Source organism: Chrysoperla carnea, chromosome 4 (genome assembly GCF_905475395.1).
Source record: "Chrysoperla carnea chromosome 4, inChrCarn1.1, whole genome shotgun sequence".
In the NCBI taxonomy this organism is placed as follows: Eukaryota; Metazoa; Arthropoda; class Insecta; order Neuroptera; family Chrysopidae; genus Chrysoperla; species Chrysoperla carnea.
In genome coordinates, this window is record NC_058340.1 from 34,402,342 (window position 1) to 34,425,909 (window position 23,568).

General features: G+C 27.3%; 2 protein-coding genes across 2 annotated transcripts in view; one reads left to right on the forward strand and one right to left on the reverse strand.

Annotated features, from left to right (window-relative positions):
• Window positions 1–23,568, reverse strand: part of LOC123299142 (TWiK family of potassium channels protein 7-like) — a 50,836-nt gene that overhangs the window by 19,146 nt on the left and 8,122 nt on the right. The window lies entirely within an intron of this gene.
• Window positions 2,725–4,347, forward strand: LOC123299146. The gene is made up of 2 exons (XM_044881403.1): window positions 2,725–2,830; window positions 3,648–4,347. The coding sequence occupies exons 1-2, from the start codon at window positions 2,786–2,788 to the stop codon at window positions 4,215–4,217; spliced, it is 615 nt and encodes a 204-aa protein (XP_044737338.1). The 5' UTR covers window positions 2,725–2,785; the 3' UTR covers window positions 4,218–4,347.

Below are 23,568 nucleotides of genomic sequence, written 5' to 3' on the forward strand. Positions count from 1 at the left end.
AGTAAAGTTAAACAATGAAATATTTCAACATTTTAATTTTTTTATTAATAATTGCCATGGTAAGTGAACTTAATTATTACATTTTTTTAGAATTCGGAGAGCAAATGAATTAGTGATGGACAAGTCTTGAATTTGCGCATTCTATCACTAAAATTCCAAGAAGAAAGTTCCTTGCAGCTTTCGGATTCGTTGTAGGTACTTACCTTTAACTACATAGAATTTTGTAAAATATCGTTTAACTTTCGTAAAATATCGTTGAATTAAAATTTTTACAATAGTTATATTAAATAAAATATATTAGATAGACAGACTAACAAAAATTTGTTAACTGTCATCCTTTTTTAATTTTTGAAGTGAACTAAAAAAAAAGTGTTTTTTTCAAAGCTCCTGCTTTTGCTTACACAATTTATAGTAAATAATGAACCATTTTTCTCATTTTTTAACTTCTGTCAGACCTTTTGTTATACAAAATTTTTTATGCAAATGCAATTCACTCGGTCGTAAAGCAAAATTATAATAAATAAAATTTACCATCATTCCATTATTCAATGAACCGCCTTTGGTTTATATTAGAATCTTAGGGCAATTGAATATTACAGATAATCACCCAATCGTAATTAGCACGTACGTTCTGTTTGATTGTGGTCTCAAAAATTAAGTATAGAATTTGTGTGTAGGCTCTTACAAGATGTTTTATTTAACAAAAGTTTGTATAATATTTAGATACTGTTAGGTGGTTATGGTGCACCTGGTGTGTCTGGTGGTGGTGGCCGCGTAGTCGTCAAGGGCGGTACACAGTAATGATTTAATACAATACAGAATTTTATGAAATTGATAATAACATTACATCCAAGAGGCGTTCAATTACATGAAATCATTTTAAAGTTAAATTGTTTTTTAAATAATCCAATGTCTAAAATTAAAAAGGAATCATATTGATACCTTATACCGTTTTGCTTTTATTTTAAACTAAAAATGTCTAGATCAAATTTGATCACTCTGTATAAATAAATATTTATAAACTATTATTATATATTTATTTTATTGTATGTATTATTTATTTATTATGTAATATTTATTAATTGTTATTATTTAATAAATTACTTGTTAATGTCTATTACTTATTATTGTCTTCTATTAACAATTTACTGATAGAAATAATTATTTTCTACTTTTTAGTACATAAAAAGCTTGTTCTTCAAAAAGGTTTTTTTTAATTTAAATATTTATACATACATATTCCGGCTTTTTACCTGGTTATCATATTCGCGATTCTCGTCTTTATTTTGATAATACCGATTTCTAGGAAACTTGGGGAACTCAAGCTGTTACCCAAATAAATGTCCCATACATGTTATACAGAGTAAACTTTTGGGTTCATTAAAATGTACTCACTTCTGGGGTATTAAAATAAAGCTAGCTTATTTAAAAATCAAGTGAATTACTAAGTATATTTACCATATGTTTATTTGGATAACAATTATATTGCTGCAATCTTATTCATAAACGTTTAATCCTTTCCTTTTCTTCCTAGTTGATAACAAGTAAAGATCGACATAATGATCCGTAGTCAGACACTCTGAAAGTTGTAATTATTGGGATGTAGGAATAACAAATAACTAATTCAAAAAAATCAATTATGGCTTATTCCTAATAATTCTTGATTTTGGGAGAGCAGTGGGTTAGGCCCGGTTGTATTTTCGTTTGTGGCTTCATTATGACAAACCTTTAAGATTTTTTGTTTCAGAAAATTTGCGAAAATTCGATATTTACTTTTACTTTTAATTTAGCAACCTAAGACACTAATATATAAATATATATTTTTAAATCAGGCATTTCAATTTTGAGAATTTTTTGAGAAATCAAAAAATTTCAATAATCTCTATGTTTTGAGATTTTTACAATAGTATAATTTTACTATTTTTCCCAGAGCAAAAAAAGTAGTTTCATAATGCAATCTACTGCAGAAATTTTCACTAAAAAATAAAAAAATAGTTTTGGACAAGACCGTGGGATATTTGTAAAGATATTTTATAATGACTTTACTTTTACTTTCCAATATCTGTCAGTAAAATATTAACAATAATTTAAATCTAACATCCCACTTTTTTTACGATAAATTTCTTTTTGAGCTTATAGAAATTATTTTCTACTTTTTAGTTCAGCTAGTTATCAAATGGTTTTGTTTTTAGTTTGTTAAAACTATTTTTTATTCGGTTATTTCTTAGCGTAATCTTTTTCAATGAAAATAAATGGAATTTTAATCTTTCTGGTAAATTATATTACAAATTATACAGGTGATTTTTTAAAAATTTCCACTTTTATATTTTGAAAAAAGGATGGGAAATGAAATAAGGATGAAACCGAAGTTTACTTTGTATTTTAAAATTTACCTAATTTTTTTTTTGCAGATTCTTGTTCTTTTTCGTAAAAAAGAAAATTTGACTTTTTGGTACCTAATTTTATATTTTCTTAAGCATAAAAATGTAAATAAAATCCATTAACATAAAAAAATCTCCTGTAGAAAAAAATTGAATTTTTCCGTTGTAAAAAACTATCTGTTCAGTATGATGTAAGTTTGCGAAAAAAATTAAAATTTGGCCATAAAAATATAAATTTTATGGTAATGATAAATTATTACGTCATAGGCTTAAGGATTAAAAATAATTCTTTTATTATTCTAAAGATTATATTTTTAGGTATAAATTATCAAAACTGTTTTAGACAAAAGCAAACTAATTCGAATCAGAACAAAGTCAGTGATATTTCTAAATTATCTATAACAATGAAGTGGTTCAATATTTTTGCTCTTGTATTGGCAATTACCGTGGTAAGTAAATTTAATGAAAAAATTTAATTATTAATTTTCTGTAATTTGGGTTTATTAATCGCATCAAAGAATGTTTTTACCCAGAAGTCCTCAATAACAGCACCGACTTTGATGATTTTAATTTCAAAATGATTCTTTTTGTATATTATTTAAGTTTAAAATTTCGAAAGGATATTGATTTTATACTGTAGGCATCATTTAAGAACGGATTTTTCGAAATTCATATCCTAAAGAATCATCCCCCATATACAAACTGTCATTTTTGAATTCACTACTTACCCGATTTAAAAAATTCTTACATCTATAGAATGCTATATTATCAGCGAGTGACATGGCCGTATTTTCTTTTCAAAATAATTAAGCATTCGCACTAAAGTTAAAATCCATTAATTAATAAACAAAAGTGAAGGTAAGAGAATTGAAGGCTATAACGTGGTAAAATAACTGTAAGTTATTAATATTGTTTAAACAATATTTGTGGAACTTGTATAAAAAATATATTTCAATTTAATAACAATAAAAATGGATTTTAAATTCTGGTGCAGAACCCTAACTTTTTTTGAAAATAAAATACAACCCATCTTAATTGGTGATAATGAAGCATTCTATAAGTGAAAGAAATTTTAAAACTGGTTAATTAGTGAACTCAAAAATAAAGATTTGTGTAGACTTATAGTCTATTAATCATTTAAAATTTCAAAATGTTAAGTTGTCCCTAAATTCTTTCAAATTGCCTAAAAAACTAGCGTGCGTTTAAGAATTGCTGGCTCAACTCCGCTTTTTTTAATTTAATAATATTACATATTTATACGTTTAGGTATTATCTTGTGTGCAAGCTGCACCCAGACCCGATACAGCCGATACTCCCGATACAGCCGATACAGCCGATACACCCGATACATCTGATACACCCGAAACATCCGATATACCCGAAGCATTATCTAATCTTATTGAAGGATTTAAAGCTCTAAAAACTGTAGAAACAGCTGGAAAAATTGTTGGTGGGATTGGAACTGGCGTTTTAAAAACTGTAGAAACAGCTGGAAAAATTGCTGGTGGAATTGGAAATGGTGTTATAAACACTATAGGAGGAGCTGGAAAACTTGCTGGAAATGTAGCTAAAGAAGGAGCAAAAATTGCTGGAAATGTAGCTAAAGAAGGAGCAAAAATTGCTGGAAATACAGTCAATACAGGACTTAAAGTTGTTGGAAATGCAGCAAAAGCAGAAGGAAAAAAGGTTCTAATGGAAGTAAAACAGGAAGTACTTCAAGAACTAGTAAATTGCTTAAATAAGACAGCTACCGTAGAAGATTCTATTCAAGCATCTGGTGAGACAGATTGCAAAATTATTTATACTTTAAAATCTGATGAGAATGAAGCCCAATAAGATTCTACTAAAGAATCTAGTGAGAAAGATTCTGCATAGAATCTGATTAAATAAATTGCAAAAACGAATATACTGTATTATAATAAACCAACCAAAAATTTTTATGAAATTGAAAATTTATGTATGTTTTTTAAATCACTCAGTTTGACAACCAAAAACATAAATCGATTATCTTTTAATTTTTTTGAATAATTTCCAAAAATCATTCTGTATAAATAAATGATTTGCATGATCTTCTTTAATTGAAATAAATAATATTTAATAATTATTATTGGCATGAATAATAAATAATGATGATCTGTATCCTTGATTATTAATAGTAAAACGGAAGTGCACATATATAGGTAAATATTTATGAATGTAAACCACATTTAATAATAAAATTATAATTAATATTTTCAATAATAAAGATTTATTTGGATAACGATTTATAACTTAATTGAATTATAATTTTAATTATATTGATGCAATCGTAATCATAAACACCAAATCTTTTCTTCTTAGTTGATTATAAAGTAAGGTCGAAAAAATTGTCCGTAGACCACACTCTAAAAATTTAGTGGAGTATGTGCAGCGCAAAGTACTTCAGGACTAAAAAAAATTAACTTGTCTGGTTTTTTAACGGGATAATTAGGAAAAAACAAGTGAAAACAAACAATTAGCTCAGTTAATTGTTAAAATACCATGTATAGACTGTGTTGATTCGACAATCGTTTGTTTTTTGACGTCATGTAAGTAAAGAAAGACAGCCACTCTTACACACAAAGTAATAAGAGTTTCCTTTTTCTAACTTTCTCAGTGAACATATTATATGCTATAAACAAACACATACATATACAGAATAAATGTATACTGCTTATGGTAGGTCCACACGATACCAACTTCTATAGAATATTTTCATACCATCATACCGACTTTTGTTTGCTCTGATTTGTAGCGCAGACAAAATAGACAAAATTCTATAGAAGTCTGTGTGAAGTTGGTATCGTGTGGAGTCCACACGATACTACTACCATTAGAATTAGAAATACACTGCTTAGAATTGGCAAGTGAAAAATTGGTTTTTAAACTGAGAGGTGCATTACTTCGAAAACCACTCAAGTTTGACAAAAATCCACTTTAATAGCTTTTCACTTGAGTAACAAAGGTTACGTATCGAAGATCTAGATAGACTTTTGAGGCTCGCAGGTATGCGAATCAGTGAATAGATTTCATTTCTCATATTTCCCATACTTAACATCCTTCCTCTGTTGAAAAGTTTTTAAAAAATGTATATAATTTTAAAATTTTTATGATAAAATAAAAAATAAAAATAGTTTTGTTATAAACCTTCCATGGAATTTTTCCACTTTTGTCAAAAAAATTTTATTCTATCAACAAGTCACACATTTTGAGTATGTAAAATTTTCCAAGTGTTTTATTTTCCACGATTTCCCTTAAGGTATTAATTATAAAAGCATAACCATTACAAATTTTTTACTTTATCTTAATCCAAATATTGCATAATTGATAAGTGACTGGATACACGTGATAGACATGCACATGTTGATTTATACGGAAACTCGTGTATCAGTTCGCAGTGGGTGTTATTACAAATAAATTTTTTTTTTTTGTAAGTTTCATGTAATAATTTTAAATGTTTATTCTTTAGCATGCAATTTTCACGAGTTATTTGATATCCAATACAATTTTTTTTTTAATTAAAATATTTATAGTCCAGTGAAAATGATAGCTTAATGGTAAAAGATTCCGTAACAGTAATCGATACGTCATTAAACATTCAACAATATATTGGTAAAAATAGTTATAAAATATTGTTAATAGTATTTACTTAATTTTTATGAGTTGACATGGGAACTTTGTTCAAAGCCCCGTTTTGCAAAAACGAGTCTAATTTTGCAGTTTGTTGTGTAATGTGATAAACTCAGTATCATGTATCTACTTAATTAGAGTATTTTCATTTTTACCACCATGAATTATCTCTATAGATTTTCCTGGCTAGAACGTTTTAGTGCCTTTTATAATTATTCGTATTTTAAAATGCAAAATCTCAAATTTAGAGAAAATCTCAAAATCCTCCCGCTCCCCTTCCGACTCGATTAAAATATCGTTTCAAAAATGATAAAAGAAACAAGAACGTATACGAGTTTATGCATGACAGTTGCGAACTTTCGCCTACTATAATCTCTCGCTCTTAATTTACCACACTTTGAACACCCGTGATATGAATATACATCCATATATTTACCGGAAATAAAAAAATACAATGGTTTAAATATTGCATAGGTACACGTGGGGTATAAATTATCATTATTTTATGTACCATGATGGTACATGAATTTGTACTCAATTCAACTATAACAACCATGTACTTACAAATACTTACCTGTAGTTTCACTTCCATGTCAAAGAAACGTTATATAAAGGACTTCTAAAAACATGCCTGGAAATAAATATTTTTTTTATTTTTGAGGCTATTTATTCTTCTCAGGCCTTAATTGTTGAATATCAAAATGTAATATGGATTCCATAGAAATAATGCAGTGCAAATAAATGATTATTAATGAATTCATTGCCATCTTTTCTGATATACTCAAGGAATTATGATTTTTTTACATTTGAAAAATTGAAAACGGATCGTATAATTTAGCTGTGTAACACAATCCCTTCGAGTGTTGTTATGGAAGAGGGATAAGTGAGATCAAAAGAACTGGAGGCTATAGAGTGGCGGTTGTTACTTTTAAGCCCAGAGAAGCGGGCGGGCATCAAGATAATATTTCCATATAAAATAGAAAAACTTTATTTGCCATAATACTTCATACAGATTTCTGCATATAGAGGTTTTTGTGGAGTTCATGTAGTATTTTAAATTTAGGTATAAACAAACCATAACATCGAAATAAAATATTATCACCAACATATATGAACATAATGCATTTAATTTTCGAAGAACATGTCACTAAAAAACATTTTATCCGGTTTTGAATAGCATTATACTCCAACCACGTTTATTACTTACATATTAGTTGTAATTGTAATTAATTAATTAATTAATTAGGTCTGTAGCAAAATATAAGAACCATTTTCAATCGATTGTAAAGAGGATTTATTTGTACCATAATCTATGCATATTTATACAGTTTTCTTTTAAAACATATCTGTATGATTATCTATAAAAATCACTAAACCAATCTTACTCCCTTACTTAAGGATGTACGAGCGCCAGGACAATTTTGAATAAAAGGCTTGATTTTTTTTTTAAATATGAAGTTGGTCTAAGTGTAAATCAATTCTAAAAATTTTAAAATGGGAAATTTGTTTTTATTTTTCGGCTGCATTCATGAAGTTATTACAAAATTCATCATCAAAGTTGAAAATCAGGTACTCACTAAACTTCCCTTGGCACTCGTACTACCTTAATTCCTTTATATATTTGCTTTTTTTTCATTTTGCGTTTCTTGCATTATTGAGTAATTTTTCCCAACTTCCACCAGTTTTGTACATCAAACATTCATCATCCATAGGTCACATGATTTAAAAAATATTTTTTGCTGGTAAATGATTACGGGCTATTTAATTTACACGCTGTTATACGTAAACAATTATTTGTTTAAAACTATTAATCTCTATATTCTAAGGTTTATTAAAACCTATCTATCGTGTTTGAAATGTTAGGCAGATTTTTTCAACAACAACAACTGAATTTTATTATTTTGAAAAATCTACGAAATCATATACGGTATATGGTTTGATTGAGACAGTGTATTTTTTTTTATAGATAGGTGGTAATATAATTACTATTTTTAGCTAATGAAAATTCGCAATATTTTATGACAGTGACTTTCCCTTTTATTATAAATTCATGAAAGTTATATGAATTACGTTACGTCAAAAAGTTTTTGTATTATACACCTTTATATATTGAGCATAATTTTTGTAGGAGGTAAATTTTGTATTATTCTAGATTGATTTCTGTATTTTAGTTTAAAACTGTGTATTTTGCAAGACTCAAATACCTACAAAGAAAGTAAAATTAAAATCGAACAAGTGAAAACAAACAATTGACTGAGTTAATTGTTAAAATACCATGTATAGACAGTGTTGATTACTCTGCCACATTACACGTATATACAAGCCACATATCTATAACTGATATAGCCATAACATACATACAATACTATTTGCGCATAATGTGCGCTCTCGCGGGTAAACAGTGATGTTTACGAAAAAATGTTTCAAACAAAAGTCGTTTATTTTTTTATAAGGTTTTACATTTAAACTTTTGTTCTATCTCTAACAGTTTACAAGATAGGGACCTCACTTTTTACGTCCTCACCACACTATAAAAATTTCAGCTTGATATCTCTTTTCGTTTTTGAGTAATCGTGATGACAGACGGACAGACAGACGACAGAAAGACAGACAGGCAGACATACAGTCGGAAATAGACTTATTAGGTGATTCTATGAACACCTGTACCAATATTTTTTTGCGTTACAAACTTGGGACTAAACTTAATATACTATGTATATTTCATATACATATACATGGTATAAGAACAAAATTATTATATTAATTATTTGATTACAATAATAGTTATTAATAAACCATATTATTATTTTTTAATGACATTTTCTTCGAGAAATTTACAGATATTTATTAAATTTCTGATTATTATCATATAAATTTTTATAGCTATCTTTTGCCTGACTTCTATGAAATACAAAAAATTCTGAATGTCTCAGTTAAAAGTGTTAGCTTAAAAGGAGACTAGAATATTTCCAGTAAGTAGATTATGCTATTCCTTTCATATATCCGCCTTTCATATGTTCACTTAAAATGTTCAATTATTCAAAACAATAGATACCTTTATTAGTATGTAAACTTATGTAGAATGGTTAATGAAACTCATTGAAAAATAAATCGCAGTAGTGTTCGCTTCATGTCGAAAATCTCGTTTTTAATTTTACTCTGCTGAAATTCTGCTTGTTGTATCAATTGAATTCTTGGTACAAATTAGCAGCGGAAAGTTGAAAACAACGCCTACAAATGACTAAGGACCCAAAATAACAAGCAGCATCGATGAAATGTATAAGACTTCTATAATTTGATAAAAAAATTAGAAAAAAAAATTTCGACATAATTTCGTTTAGTAAAATCTGCTATCATAACTCACTCTTCTAAATACCATAGACAATAGGGTATTCCACTATTTTTGAAAAAGTACTTCAAAATGTTGATTTTGCTAATATAAAGCCACCAAAAATTTATTTCGAAAAATACACAGGCTTTCTTGCCAAAAACTTAAATTAAATTTTAAACCTTTTTTAAACTGTCAAAAACGCAGGCGTCCAATTTGATGACGTAATATGGGTATCACTATATGAAATAGCACAAATAAATTTGACATATATATTCTCTGAATATAATAAATATAAATAATTATTATCTATGCATATATTATACCCAGCTGTCTACACTGAACTAATTTATGGTCTATGACTCATACCGCTATGACATCACAGCAGGTCTTACCCGCGTTTTAGGTCACTTGATATACAGTTTAAAAATTACGATTTTTAATTTAAATATTTTTAAATAAAAAAGTACTTTTATGACTCGAAATCAGAATATTTAAGTATAATTTTACATAAATTTTAACTTTTTTCAAATTTCATGATTTATTTTTGACTAACGATAATACCCTATTTCTGAACGAGTGACATGAATTCGAACGTTCAACAGAATTATATATAAATATGTTGAATATTATTTCTATAAGGAACTATAAATATAACAATAATAACATTTTATGCTTATCTAACTGTATTAATTATTACATAAATACAATTTATATAAATAAACAATGAATGAGTATGTAAATAAAACAGTTAGCCACTAATTTAGTGGAATTAATTAATATAGATTTTTATAATTATTATTTATAATTTTAATTAATATTATGTATATAAGATATTATTATTATTATTATTTAAATAATATACAGTTGAATTTATTTAAAAAATTATTTTCATGTAAAAAAAAAAAACTTTTAAAATTATTTAAATTATTTCGATAATATAATAATAAATAAAAGTTATTGAAAGTTTTAGACAGCCGTAAATGAAAGTGAACGTAAATCCTGTACTATATATCAATATATTAAAACTACCAGCAACTACCTGCCTGCTTCGCTGGGCAATTTCAACTTTAATAACAAAGACTACTAAGTCATAGCATTCATATGTAGCATATATTTTTTGTGATCAAAATCAGATATTTTCATTCTAGAAAACTCGTAGAACGTGAAGAAGTGTTTTTCATTTTAACACAAAATTGAAAATTGAAAATTTGCAATTGTCTAGTTAAAAAAAAAAAAAAAAAACAACCTGTATATAGTATTTTTTTCCGCGTCTGTGTGGTTTTAAAATATTATCTTTATTTATTGTACAATCAAAATCAAGGCACTAAAATCAGCATAAAAATTAAACAATAAATAAAATACTTATTTTGAAAAAATAAATACTTTTTGTAGAATTAACAAATTTTCAAATCATTAATTAATTATATTATTAACAATTTATTGTATTGTAATTAAAAAATAATATATCGAAAATTACTTTTAACTAATTTTCAATTATTTGAAAAATTTGTGTTAATTGCATGTCGTTTTATAAACTAGCACTGTTTGAACGAAAAATTTGTAATAACTGGTTTGACGATCAGAAAAATTGTATTTCAATTTGTTTCAATTATGGAAAAAGTTCGAAATGGCTATGTTAGAAACATGAATTTAAGTATATTCTGCGTCCCAAAATGTGCACAGGTTTTACCATTCTAAGTGATATAGCTGTAACATAACATCACTTAGAATGGTAAAACCCTTGTACATTATGTGACGCAGAGTATACCTGCGGTAAATAATGCCCAGCGGGTAATAAAGCTCACATTTGACGAACTAATGAAATTTTCATATTCTACATTAAGTGGATTTTGATTTACATAAGATTTGTAAGTACAAACTAGCTGACCCGACGAACTTCGTACCGCCTAACAGTCGAATCTTTATTTATTTATTTTTTTAAATAATTTTCAGATTTTCTTATCTGTAAAGGGGAAAAGTATAAATAGTTATGATTAATAAACATACAACTGCAAATACTATTGAAAAACCTTAAAAGTTGGCATGAAATTTTTCCGAAATACTTTTGTTGCTCCGAATGAAGTCATTTGAAAGCAATCGTTGTATTGTTTTGTTTTCCCGGAACCCCTCTATATGGTAAATTAAAGATCAAATTGAATTAATTATATTATTGCGAGTCTTTTGTATGGGAATATAGAAAAGTGTTGTTTTTAGACTTTTTTGGCAATTTTTTTAAATTTTTCTCTCCGTAAGAACCATTCTCTTACTTCAAGGAATATCGGTTCAGCTGCTCTCGAGATTTGCGCTTAGCAACACATTCAGCGATTCATTTTTATATTACAGATAACACGCCAGAACAATGGAAATTAATTCAAGAATACTTAAAATGAATTTCCATTGAATTCTCAACACCAAATTTATCCACGTTTACAATCAGTCCTTAAATAAAAAAAGTAGAGTTGTTTTTGGAAAATTGTTTATTTTAAGTTTAAAATACTTTTATTGAAGTTCTGAAAAGTAGAAAACTTTTAAAAACATTTTTGTTTATTTCAAATAAACTTTGTTCCAAATAATCGAACAAATTATTGACCTAAATGTTTTTACTTTTTTCGTATTTTTGAGAGTAAATGTTGCATATAGTTTATATAACAATAAAGTAACATGTTATAGTAAGCAAATTTACAAAACTGAGATAATCGATGAAAACTTAAATTGCATGTACAGTTGAAATAAAATGCAGATAATAGTATTATTGAAAGTACAATGTACTTGCTAAAAAACTATTTACTATAAACTTTTTGTCTTCATGTTAAACAGAGTGATTTAAAAGTCACTGTGCTTTTTATGTTAACACAAAGGCTTTAAAGAAAAGTGTAAAGTGTTATAAATTTGACTCTTACAGATCATGTACATTTGATCGTCATTCAGACTATTAAATATATTGATATTTTAAGTATATTAAGCTACCAAGTAGAAAATTTGTGTAGATATAGCTCGCAAGTAGTCTATCAACGCTTAAAAAAACGATATTGAGAGAGCTATACTTTATTAAACTATGTTCTCCCGAATATGTTAAAATTGATGAATATCTACCTCTCTCATAATTTAACAAGATAATTTTTTCATTATTTTACGGTCTATACTCAAAATTATTACAAGTTCATTTTTTAATTTTAGAACTTATGTGCCATGGAATGAAAAAACTGGACAATTTGATAATTTAATAGTGTCATGTATTCAAATATTTCAATAAACTTAATAATTTCGAGTGTAGGCCAAAATTATGAAAGATTACAAATTAAATATTTTGTTATGAAAATGTAAATGAAAAAGTATATGGGTATACAAAGTTATTCTAAACGACTTTTTCCAACAATTTTTTTCGATATCTCAAACCATCTCCGACTCTAGGGAAAATATTAAGAATCGGCCTTATTTTTCAATTCGTAGTAGGCTGAGTTTAAAGTTCAGATTTCGGTTAAGTTATCTTAAAAATATGACCCATCACGTTGAATGAAATGTGTAAAATTTCAAATCGATATTCCTATAAATACCAAAAATATGAGGGTGTCTTCATCTTAAATACGATACACTGTATGATAATTATGGAAAAAGTTTTTCATATTTTGTTTATGGCCATGCATTTGAAAGTCAATTTACATATTCAGCAATAAATAATATTTTGATACGATCAATTCTACCAAAACCGTTCAATTTCAAAAGATGATAAAAAAATTATTATTATTTTCACTGATAAGGAAAATGCATAAGTTTCAATTTCACAACTTTTAAAACTTTATATTATATTTAATATAAATAAAATATAAAAATATAAAAATATTATTAGTTCACGTACTGTGTTCATTTTTAGGGTTCCGTATCCCAAAGGTAACCAACGGAGCCCTTTTACTAAGACTCCGCTTTACGTCCGCCTGTCCATTCCCCTGACTATCAGTGGGATGTATCTCATAAACCGTAATTGTAAGACAGTTAAATTTTTTACAGAGAAATTCAAAAATTTCGATAATGTGGGTTCAGTCTTGTATTGTTCTTTTGTACGATTTTGTACGAGTAGTAAGGAACTTTTCCTGTGGTTTTGTGAGGTTTTTTATTTTTTAAACAATATCGAAAACGTAAGTCACGTTACTTTTTTGTTTGGCTGTGCCATCCACGAATATTCATCGATTTTGTTAAATTTATGATAGAACAAAATTAACATTTTGGCTTTTGATAACACTTCAACCAACAAAATATTGATTTATTTTCCCAAATTTGGTGTGATTTAGTAATAACAACATTCTTTGTTTAACAAAATTGGATAAAAGTTTGCAAGTTTCTAATACACATAAAAAAGAAAATTTATTAAGTTTTTTTTTTTTTTTTTGCTTATCTTTTCAACAAATTGGGTAAGAATCTTTTTCTTGAAACCAAAAAATTTCTCATAAATTAATACGTCTTTTTTGGAAAAAAACCGTTTTCGAGAATTTTAGAAAATAATTTAGAGCTTTTATACTCGGTCTACCTCCAGCATGCACATTTTGATTGTTAATATCGTATTCTACAAACGCGGAAAATTTTTTTAATAGGTACAGAATAATTTTATTATTTCAATTTTATTGAATTTCTAAGAAAAGTCATTTTACGAGTAAACAACTTTAAGATGTAACGAAATGCAAAAGTACAATATTTGCAAAAATTGAAAAAATGGAAATTTTGACCCTAACTTACGACTACTACTAGTACAATTTTATACTAGATTTTTTAATCTTTGATAAAGTTTACAACCAGTAGTGAAAACCAATGATTTGAACTTTGATGACATCACAAGGTACAAAAAATTGATTTAAAAAATGCTATCCCAATTTGACTTGATATTTACAGCTTAACCAAAAATTTGGAAAAATTGTCTCAAATTCAGAAGGACTTCATATTGAGATAATTTGTGTGTGGTAGAGAAAAATCAATTTTTTGAAAATTTGAGAACTTTACCAATTAAAAAATATATTTTACAAGGTTATAACCAAAAAACATTCTACTGAATTTGGGTTAAATATGCGTTGAATTTGGGTGACAATAGACTCTGAAAATGAAAGGGCTAGCTAAATTTTCCTCATTTATGTAATGTGCATATTTTCTTAGATGATGTGACCCAATTTTATATTTTCCTTTTTAAAGAAAATCAATTTTTTACTGAATCATTAATGAAATAATACCGATAAATTAGCATGTAGATAATTATATATAATTGCGACAAGGAATATTATCAACTCAAAGAAAACTATAACAAGAATCAATAACGAAAATAAGAAAATAACATTTTTTATCGACTGTTGCATACTTTAAAAAAATAATTTTAATGTACAATCTTACACTGTAAAACTGGTTCCGTTAATGAAACGCGTCATCATTATTAATTTTGGTAAGATTTGTGAGTTAATTGTGTTAACTTATTCGGCCAATATATTTCAATATTTGAAATTAAATATTTTTTCCAAACTGCACTAAATATTAAAAAAAATTTGCAGTCATAGAGACTGCCAATAGAATTGAAAACTTAGTATAAAAAAAAGTTTTAGTATAAAAATTTGAAATTTCATAATATTTGAATTAAAATTATCAACATCAATCTGGTTTTCAAACCTATTGAGACTCCGAGCAACAATTATATGCATGTTTATATGTTTTTTTATTATTTAAATATACATATTACGGGCTGTACAAGATTATGACAAAATATAAATACAATTCAATTGAAATAACAATTAATATACAATCATATGATTTGTGGATAGTATTTGTATTTATATAAATTTCAATGTACTTGTTATATACGCAGCACTAATGTTACACAATACGTCAGCTGAATAGCTACAGATATACTGCTATAAGCCTATTGGCGCGCGCACAGCAATGTTGGTAACGCAAACCGATAACATTTTCTCCTACCAAAAGTGACCAACGCCGCTAAAGAAGTTTTCACTTCAAAAAGCGTGAGAAGTTTCTTGGCACCCGGTATAGAATCTATATTCTTTTTGCTATATAAATAAAAGTTGAATTTATAATGTGAAGAACTGAAAAAAATATACTGGAATTTGAACCGGAAAATGTACCACGCGATTCTTGTGATGTATTGTAAGGAACAAATCATGTACCGTTTTCAATGATTTTTCTCATGATGAAATCTACTCAACTTTTTTCTATCATGAGTATGCAATTATTATTATAATTGATATTTGCTTATTAAATTTAATAAACTCACAATTACTGTACATATTTTTTATATTGATGTGTGTATACCGTTATTATTTACTTATTAATAGAATAAACAAGTGAAAACAAACAATTGATTGAGTTAATTGTTGAAATACCATGTACAGACATCACATTACACATATACCTAACCCTCGTGAGTATACAGTGATGTTTACAAAAAAATTTTTCAAACAAAAGTTGTTTATTTTCTTATAAGGAAGATTTTTTACATTTAAACTTTTGTTCTATCTCTAACGGTTTACAAGATGGGTCCTACGGACCCAGACCCAATTGGCCTATGTTGCTAATTTACGAACTCGACCTCACTTTTTACGTCCTGAGTGCGCTGTAAAAATTTCTTCTTGGTACCTTATTTCGTTTTTGAGTTATCGTGTTGACAGACGGACGGACAGACGAACGGACGGGCGGACAACCGGAAATGGACTAATTAGATTATTCTATGAACACCTATACCAAAATTTTTTTCGTAGCATCAATATTTTTAAGCGATACAAACTTGGGACTAAACTTAATATACCTTGTATATTTCATATATACATGGTATAAAAGTAGATATATATTTTTTACATACATTTTAAATAAAAAATATAGAAGATACCATAAGATACTACAAAATTCAAGTATGTTTTTATAAAATAACTATCACATTCTTTAATAATAGAAAAAAATTCTTTAAAATCCTAATTCAACTTATTAATAGATCGAAAATACAAGTTTTTATAAAAAATATATAATAATAAAATGACTGACTTTGAAGTAATGTATACTCTATATGTGCAAAATACCATAACAGTTACCGTTAATCACTTTCACTGGTTTAGAGTTTAATGTCATATAGATATCTAAAAATAAATATTTACAAGGGAAATAAATGAAATCATTGCCCATTAAAAATATTTCTATTAAATAAAAAAATAAATCGGATTTAATATTCAATAAGATTTCGAATAATTTCTAAACATTGTTTAGCAAAATTTTCATAATAGAGAGTGTTTTATAATCGTTTGCAATAGTTTGAGAAGTCTTCATTTTTAAAAGAATCATAAGTTGTAGTTCAGAAAGAACATTATGAGGAATAAAATGCCTTAAGAATGATAAAAATTTGAGAGGTTAATCAGTTTCTTATGCAAAATACCCCCGTATCATTTAGGAGAGTAAGGAGTTCCTTGTTTTGCTCGGAAACCTAGAGAGAACACAATACTTTAATTTGACACTCTTTTATTTGAATAAATTAAAAAAGTTTACCAATTAAATGTACAGACTTTTTAAGGTAAAATGACACGATTATGGCAACTCTTCCCATTTTGCGTTACTCTTATATTGAATACTATCAGTATACGAATTTTCATCAAACTCGTTAGAGCCGATCCTGATATATATAAGGCGCAACCTAAATAGTTGCCACCGGCGCTATGTACCCTAGTTACGGCCCTGCAAAAAGCATTTCTAAAATATAAAATCTTCTATGATTTTCATGTCAACTTTAATGACAGCTCTTTATTTATTTATGTCAGCACTCAACAATTTATTTGTAATGTTTTTCCTAATTTCTAAACATACCAAAATAAAATTATTTAAAAAAAAATTACTTTAAAATTCCTTTTTTATAATACAAATAATGTTATAGTAATGAGGGTAAATATAGTTTACGATTGATACTTCTCATTTCATTTGACAGCTATTATTATTCATAATAACATCGTAATCATTTCGAATGGTTTTATTTTCAATAAATAATGAAAATAAGTACAAGAAAATTAGGGCAGTGGAAAACCAGTTCATTCAAGATATTATGCTTAAACTCTATATATAGGTATACATTTTTATTGTAAAAAATAATCGATAAAGTTTACGTTATATGTAAATATGTACACAAGTTGAGACACATTAGGCTTGCCATTTGAAATATTAAAATTTTAATAATCCATTTAGGTGTCGTTAAATTTGGCGCATAAAGACAGACAATAATTCAAAGCGTAAATTTACCGTAAATTTATATGAACTTACGATTACGCGAGTTATTCCAGTTCGAAATTTCTCGAAAATTCAATTTTATCAAAGAAAGTTTTTGTGTATTTTACGGAAGAAATTTATTTAAACTAATTTTTCAATGTATTGAATTCGTAGAAAGCAAAAAATACAGCTTTATTTTGAGATTATATGGCTTTATTTGAGCCTCATCTATTTAGGTTACCAAAATAAATAGGCTTCCTATTGAAATTCTAAATTTCCATTGGCTAGTTTGAATGGTAACTGCCTGTAATACGTTGTTAATATATCTAAGTGCAGTATTGTTTCGTTGGTGGTGAATGGAAAATAAATTATTAGCAAATACAGTAAAACATGTTGATTAACTTTCAACTTTTCAAATTTATGAATTTTATAGGTTAATCAAATCGAGATACCTGGAAAATTGACTGAAGAACGCTTAGCGAAACGTTAGTTTTAGATTAATATACCAAAATTAAGAATTGTGCATAAAAATGAAAAACTTTTTTTTGGTAAAGCCACTGACTTTGATAGTTCTCCTAAACCGTACAGAGAATCGATATGAATTTTTCACAAAAAACCCATAAAAGGATGATTAATTGAAAAATAAAATTTAAAATGTGAAATAAAAATGATAACAAAAATATAAAACTTTATATATTTCATTAATTAATAATAATTAATTTTTCACTGCAAGACAAGTTCTACTGTACTAAAGAAATGATTCTTGTTTAACTTTCTTGAAAAGGATATTATTGTAAAAAATAAATAATCTATTTTTAGTTCTTTAATATTTGTAATTAGTTTCAACCATCTTCGATTACCTACAATTTGTTTGATTAAATAGGTCACTATTTATTCTTATTTCCTAACTATTGATAAACTAATGAAATTTTGACAAACATCAAAACAAAGATATAAAATTAAATCAATTCATGAAGGTAAAATGTTTTGATTGTTTTGATATTTCCGCAATAAATTTTGTTTTCTTTTTATTAAAAACAATAATTTAATGCCCTGCCTGCTTGGTTTTTTACGATATTGTGCGTAAATTTAATAAATAAGTTGTTTCCTGTAGAGATGGTGAATATGTTGTTTATGTTTTTATTATTATTTTTCCAATATTGATTTTGTAAATAAAATACAAAGACACAACTCTTCATAATGTGAACCTATGATCCTTTGAGCCTAATTTAAAATAGGGATAATTCTTTAAAAATATCTGTTCGCAACTTTTTCAAATTCTTTCAAAAACTTAATTATGTTTGCAGCTTGTAGAGCCCAAGGAAAGTTTTAAGATGTCCCCGAGTAATATTTAATCAGAACGGTTAACTGCGTCCTGGTACTTCTTATCAAATTAGACATATTAGATTAGATAGCTTGGAGAAATTTTTTTACAATTATCAGCAGCAATTTTCGATTCTAATTAACCATAACAGACTAATTGGAAAACTATTATTAGAGATTCGATATTAAATACGTAATTAAAATATATCTTCGTACCTACTCTTTAGAAAACCATGACCAACTAACCGCGAATTAGGTACTAACAATGTTCAATGAATTTTAGTTTACGAAATACCTAATAAATTTTAAATAGCTATATAATTTGAAAGTAAAAGATCATTAATATATTATTATTTATACATTAATTTTAAAGATACTCAAACGGGGCTGTATGTAATATCCGCACTGAATGGGCAAAAAAAGTCGGATATTAAAATTTAACTAACTTGACCCGTGGCTAAAAACAGACTAGGGAAATAATATGCAAGTGAGTAATTTACTTTGTTTTTATTTATAGGCAATTTTATTACAGGTATGATATACAAACTACAAAATGAACAAAATTTAAACTTAATTTATTATTTCTCTAGCTTTTTTTTTTCGTAAGCTGTACATTTTTAGACCGTGAGTCCGTTTTTCGTTAGTAGCCGGCACGATAACTTAAAATGAGGGATAAATTATGGAATATGATAATGGAATAAGAAGGAATAAGAGGGCAGGAAAATTTAGGCTAGAGAAATATTATATAAGATAAATGTAAATACGATTATAAATAAAGCGAAAATCAGCAAAATAAAAAAGAAACTTTCCGAGCTCTGAATCTATGGAAATGATGTAATTATCAAACAAAATAAATCTTCTTTAGACATAAACAGTTCTTGAAAACAATACGCAAAAATTCTCACTTGGATTGAATATAAAATCCAAGCGAGACAAATTTGGGTTCAATTCAAGTATGAAGAATATTCATAGACTATACTGACAGATATTTGATGGGAAACAATGAGAATTAAAATGGTTGGAGCTGCAGAAGTATGTGAAAAATTTTATTTTTCATTTTCCTGTTTGTTTTGAAATTGTCTTATGTGATGCGGTAATTGCATGTAATAATTATATGATTAAAATATAAATGAACTTTCAGAGCGGTACGTACTTACTACCACAAACTCGTAAACCACACAACATATGGTAAAATTTCAAGTGTTTATAAAGATATTTACGGCATCCACATGTGGTCAATTAAAATATTGTTTTATTTTTTAATTGTTATTTTAGTTAAGCACGCCTCTACGCATGAGTACCGAAAGGTATTTGCCTAAAATTTTTCTTTTTCAACTTCTAGAGATGTTATGAAAATATGATGTATTGCCGTTTAGAAATGCTGTAAAATACAATTTTCTTCTGCACATAATTATTTACTAAGATATTTTCGCATGAATTTTGCCATATTCAAGATATCGTTATCATTCACTGTTTACAAACGATTTTTGGTATATTTTATCAGTTCCCAACTCTTCCACCAATATCAATTCCTTAGCAAGAATGACAAACAGTGTGTGTGAAACTCATGTAAAAGTATTTCTATGGAAGCAAAAAGTTTTCATCTATCTTCGTAGTTTTCATAAGGCCTACTTTGTGAGGTGACCATAGATCGATAGGCTTTTTGCTATTGTACCTCTCAAAAAGTAATTATAGCCTGTAAAAGACAAAAAGTTTAAAAGTTTTTCAACATTGATACGCCAATATTGGTTTGGTTAAAATATTGGATTGGTTGGTTTGATAACCACGAGTTTAGAAAACCAAAATAAAAAAACTTTTTAATCAACGTATCATCAATTAGTTATATTGCAATCAAACAAGGTAAAACAAATTACATGTGACCTTAATTAAGAGAAAAATATTTAATTATTTTATATAAATATTTGATTTCAAACATTTGCTACTTTGTTCGTATATTTTCTTAAATTGATTAGTTTTATTACAAATCAAGGGCGGATACAGAATGTTTTTATGAGGAGAGAGTTCATGAACAATTTTTATCGTTTTTTCACTACACTTGTTTTTCATTTTATGTCGTTGCTTACTTTGAATTGATTTAATTAATTATCCGCTAAGTGCGTATCCGTACGCGTATTGTGAGTCGAGACGATAATTTTCAAAATAATTTTAGTTTCGTAGTATTGAAAATGTATTGAAAATGTATTTAGTTTTGAATTTAACTTCTTGAAAATTCCATTTAGTTTATCTAAAATAAATCAAGTCTCTAAAGCTGTCTTTCGAACAAAGGTTAAATTTTAATTTTAATTGAATAATGACACCGATTAGAAGGGGCAATGACTTAGAAATTTTCATTCAAATAATCACATAAATAAATGTTATTTTTAAGCCAAAATTTTTCTATTTGATTCAGTTACTATTATAAAAACAATTTTTGTAAAACATGTTTGAACATAGGGCTAAATTCTATAATAATGTAAAACTCACGCCTGGAAAAAGGAATTGCATACAAAAGTTAAAAAAGAAACCTGCAAAGAGTCGATTATGTGAGTTTTTGTAAAGTTTTAAAGATATCATCGACGTATACATCACGATTCACACTGAAACGTGGATAACTGGGATATGAAGAGACTTTTATCACTTAAGAAGACTTTTCATTTTTTATCACTTAAAGAGGCTTACTCATTTTCTCAAATAGCCAGGTTGAAATAGATAGTTTCCCAAATATCCAGAAATTTCTGGCGGAAGAATTCCAAATGTTTGTTTGAACATGTCGCAACCTGTTCACAACAATAATTATTATGGTATATTATTATTTATTGTCGTTCTTCTACAGGTTATGGAGCAAAAAATCGGTTCGAGTTGGGTGGTTTAAGGTAGTACCAGCATGAAATCACTTTTCGACAGATTTGGCCGAATTTTTTTTCTCGGGTTTATAATAGCTTTATTTATGAATTCCTAAAATTTCATAATTTTTGACCGTTTAGATCGCGAGATATTTAAAGACAAAGTTCGCGATTTTGAGGGTCATGTCCCATTTAAAGCATGTAAAATGTCCGTTCTCTCCACCAATTTTTATGATATTATTATATATTGAAGAAAAAGTAGAAAAAAATGTTTATACATTAAAATTCTAAAAAAAAAATTTAGAAATTAATTTTCACTTTCGAGATATTAATTTTGACGTAAATTGATCGAAATTGGGACGTTGGCATAATTATTTCCCATTTTAAACGGTCAAAATTTCTGAAACTTTGGGAATTAATAGTAAGCATTATTAAATTCTTAAATTTAATTTTTCGTTAAATTCTGTCGAAAAAAAAATTGTACCATTGCTTTAACATAGAAACTGTAAATACCATGCTGGAACATCGTTAATCATTACTTGTTGTTTTAGCGGCAAATAGTAATACATTTTTTGTCAATATTTCAGATATCTAACTTTTGCAATTAAGGGAGAATTTGATACATAAAGGATGATAGACTGAGGTCGAAAGAACGGATAGACAGCGGTGTCTTAGTAAAATAGGCTCCTGTTGGTTATCCTTTGAGTACGAAACTGTAAAAATGAAATCTTAGCTATGAAAGTTTTTTTATTCCCAATAACAGAGATATTTTAATACAAACAATTGACTGAGTTCATTGTTGAAATACCATGGATAAACAGTGTTGATTACTTTATCACATTACACATACGTACATGTCACACGTACATAACTAATATAGCTTATATGATATTCCCATATAATACATACTATACAATTTACGCCTAATTTGCGCCCTCACGGGTAAACAGTGATGTTTACGAAAAAATGTTTCAAACAAAAGTTGTTTATTTTTAAACTTTTGTTCTATCTCTAACGGTTTACAAGATGGGTCCTACGGACCCGAGACCCAATTGACCTATGTTGCTCATTTACGTACTTGACCTCAATTTTTACGTCTTGAGTACGGTATAAAAATTTCAGCTTTATATATTTTTTCATTTTTGAGGTATCGTGTTCACAGACGAACGGACGGACGGACAACCGAGAATGGACAAATTAGGTGATTTTATGAACACCTATACCAAAATTTTGTTCATAGCATCAATATTTTTAAGCGTTACAAACTTGGGACTAAGCTTAGTATACCTTGCATATTACATATATGTATGGTATAAAAAGTGGGAACCTCTTTCTAATTACCTAGTAGTAAGGGTTTTGTCACATACTTACCAAGAGCGTACTTATCCAAGTTCCACTGTATATAAATTGTAAAAGCGTAGATTTTATTTCAAGTAATTTCAATCTTTCTGTACAATAATAACATAATAGAATTTAAAATGATTAATATGTCATACATCAGAATATCTTTGATATAAATATGGAATGTTTATATAATATTCATTAAGAATTCTTACACATAGTCATACGTAATACGGCACCTATTATATACCTATACAATGTTCGTTGTTCTTCTCAGAGTCAGGTATATAAGTATTAAGGTAGTTCCTCCGCGACCGTCCAGTCAAAAAGTTTTGGACTAATACTATCATTCAGTGCATTAACTGTGCTATGACTATTATACATATACCATATATTATTTTCACAAGACTGTAGTTACTCACTATTATATATTCTATACGTATACACACACATACTTTGATATATACCTTTACCA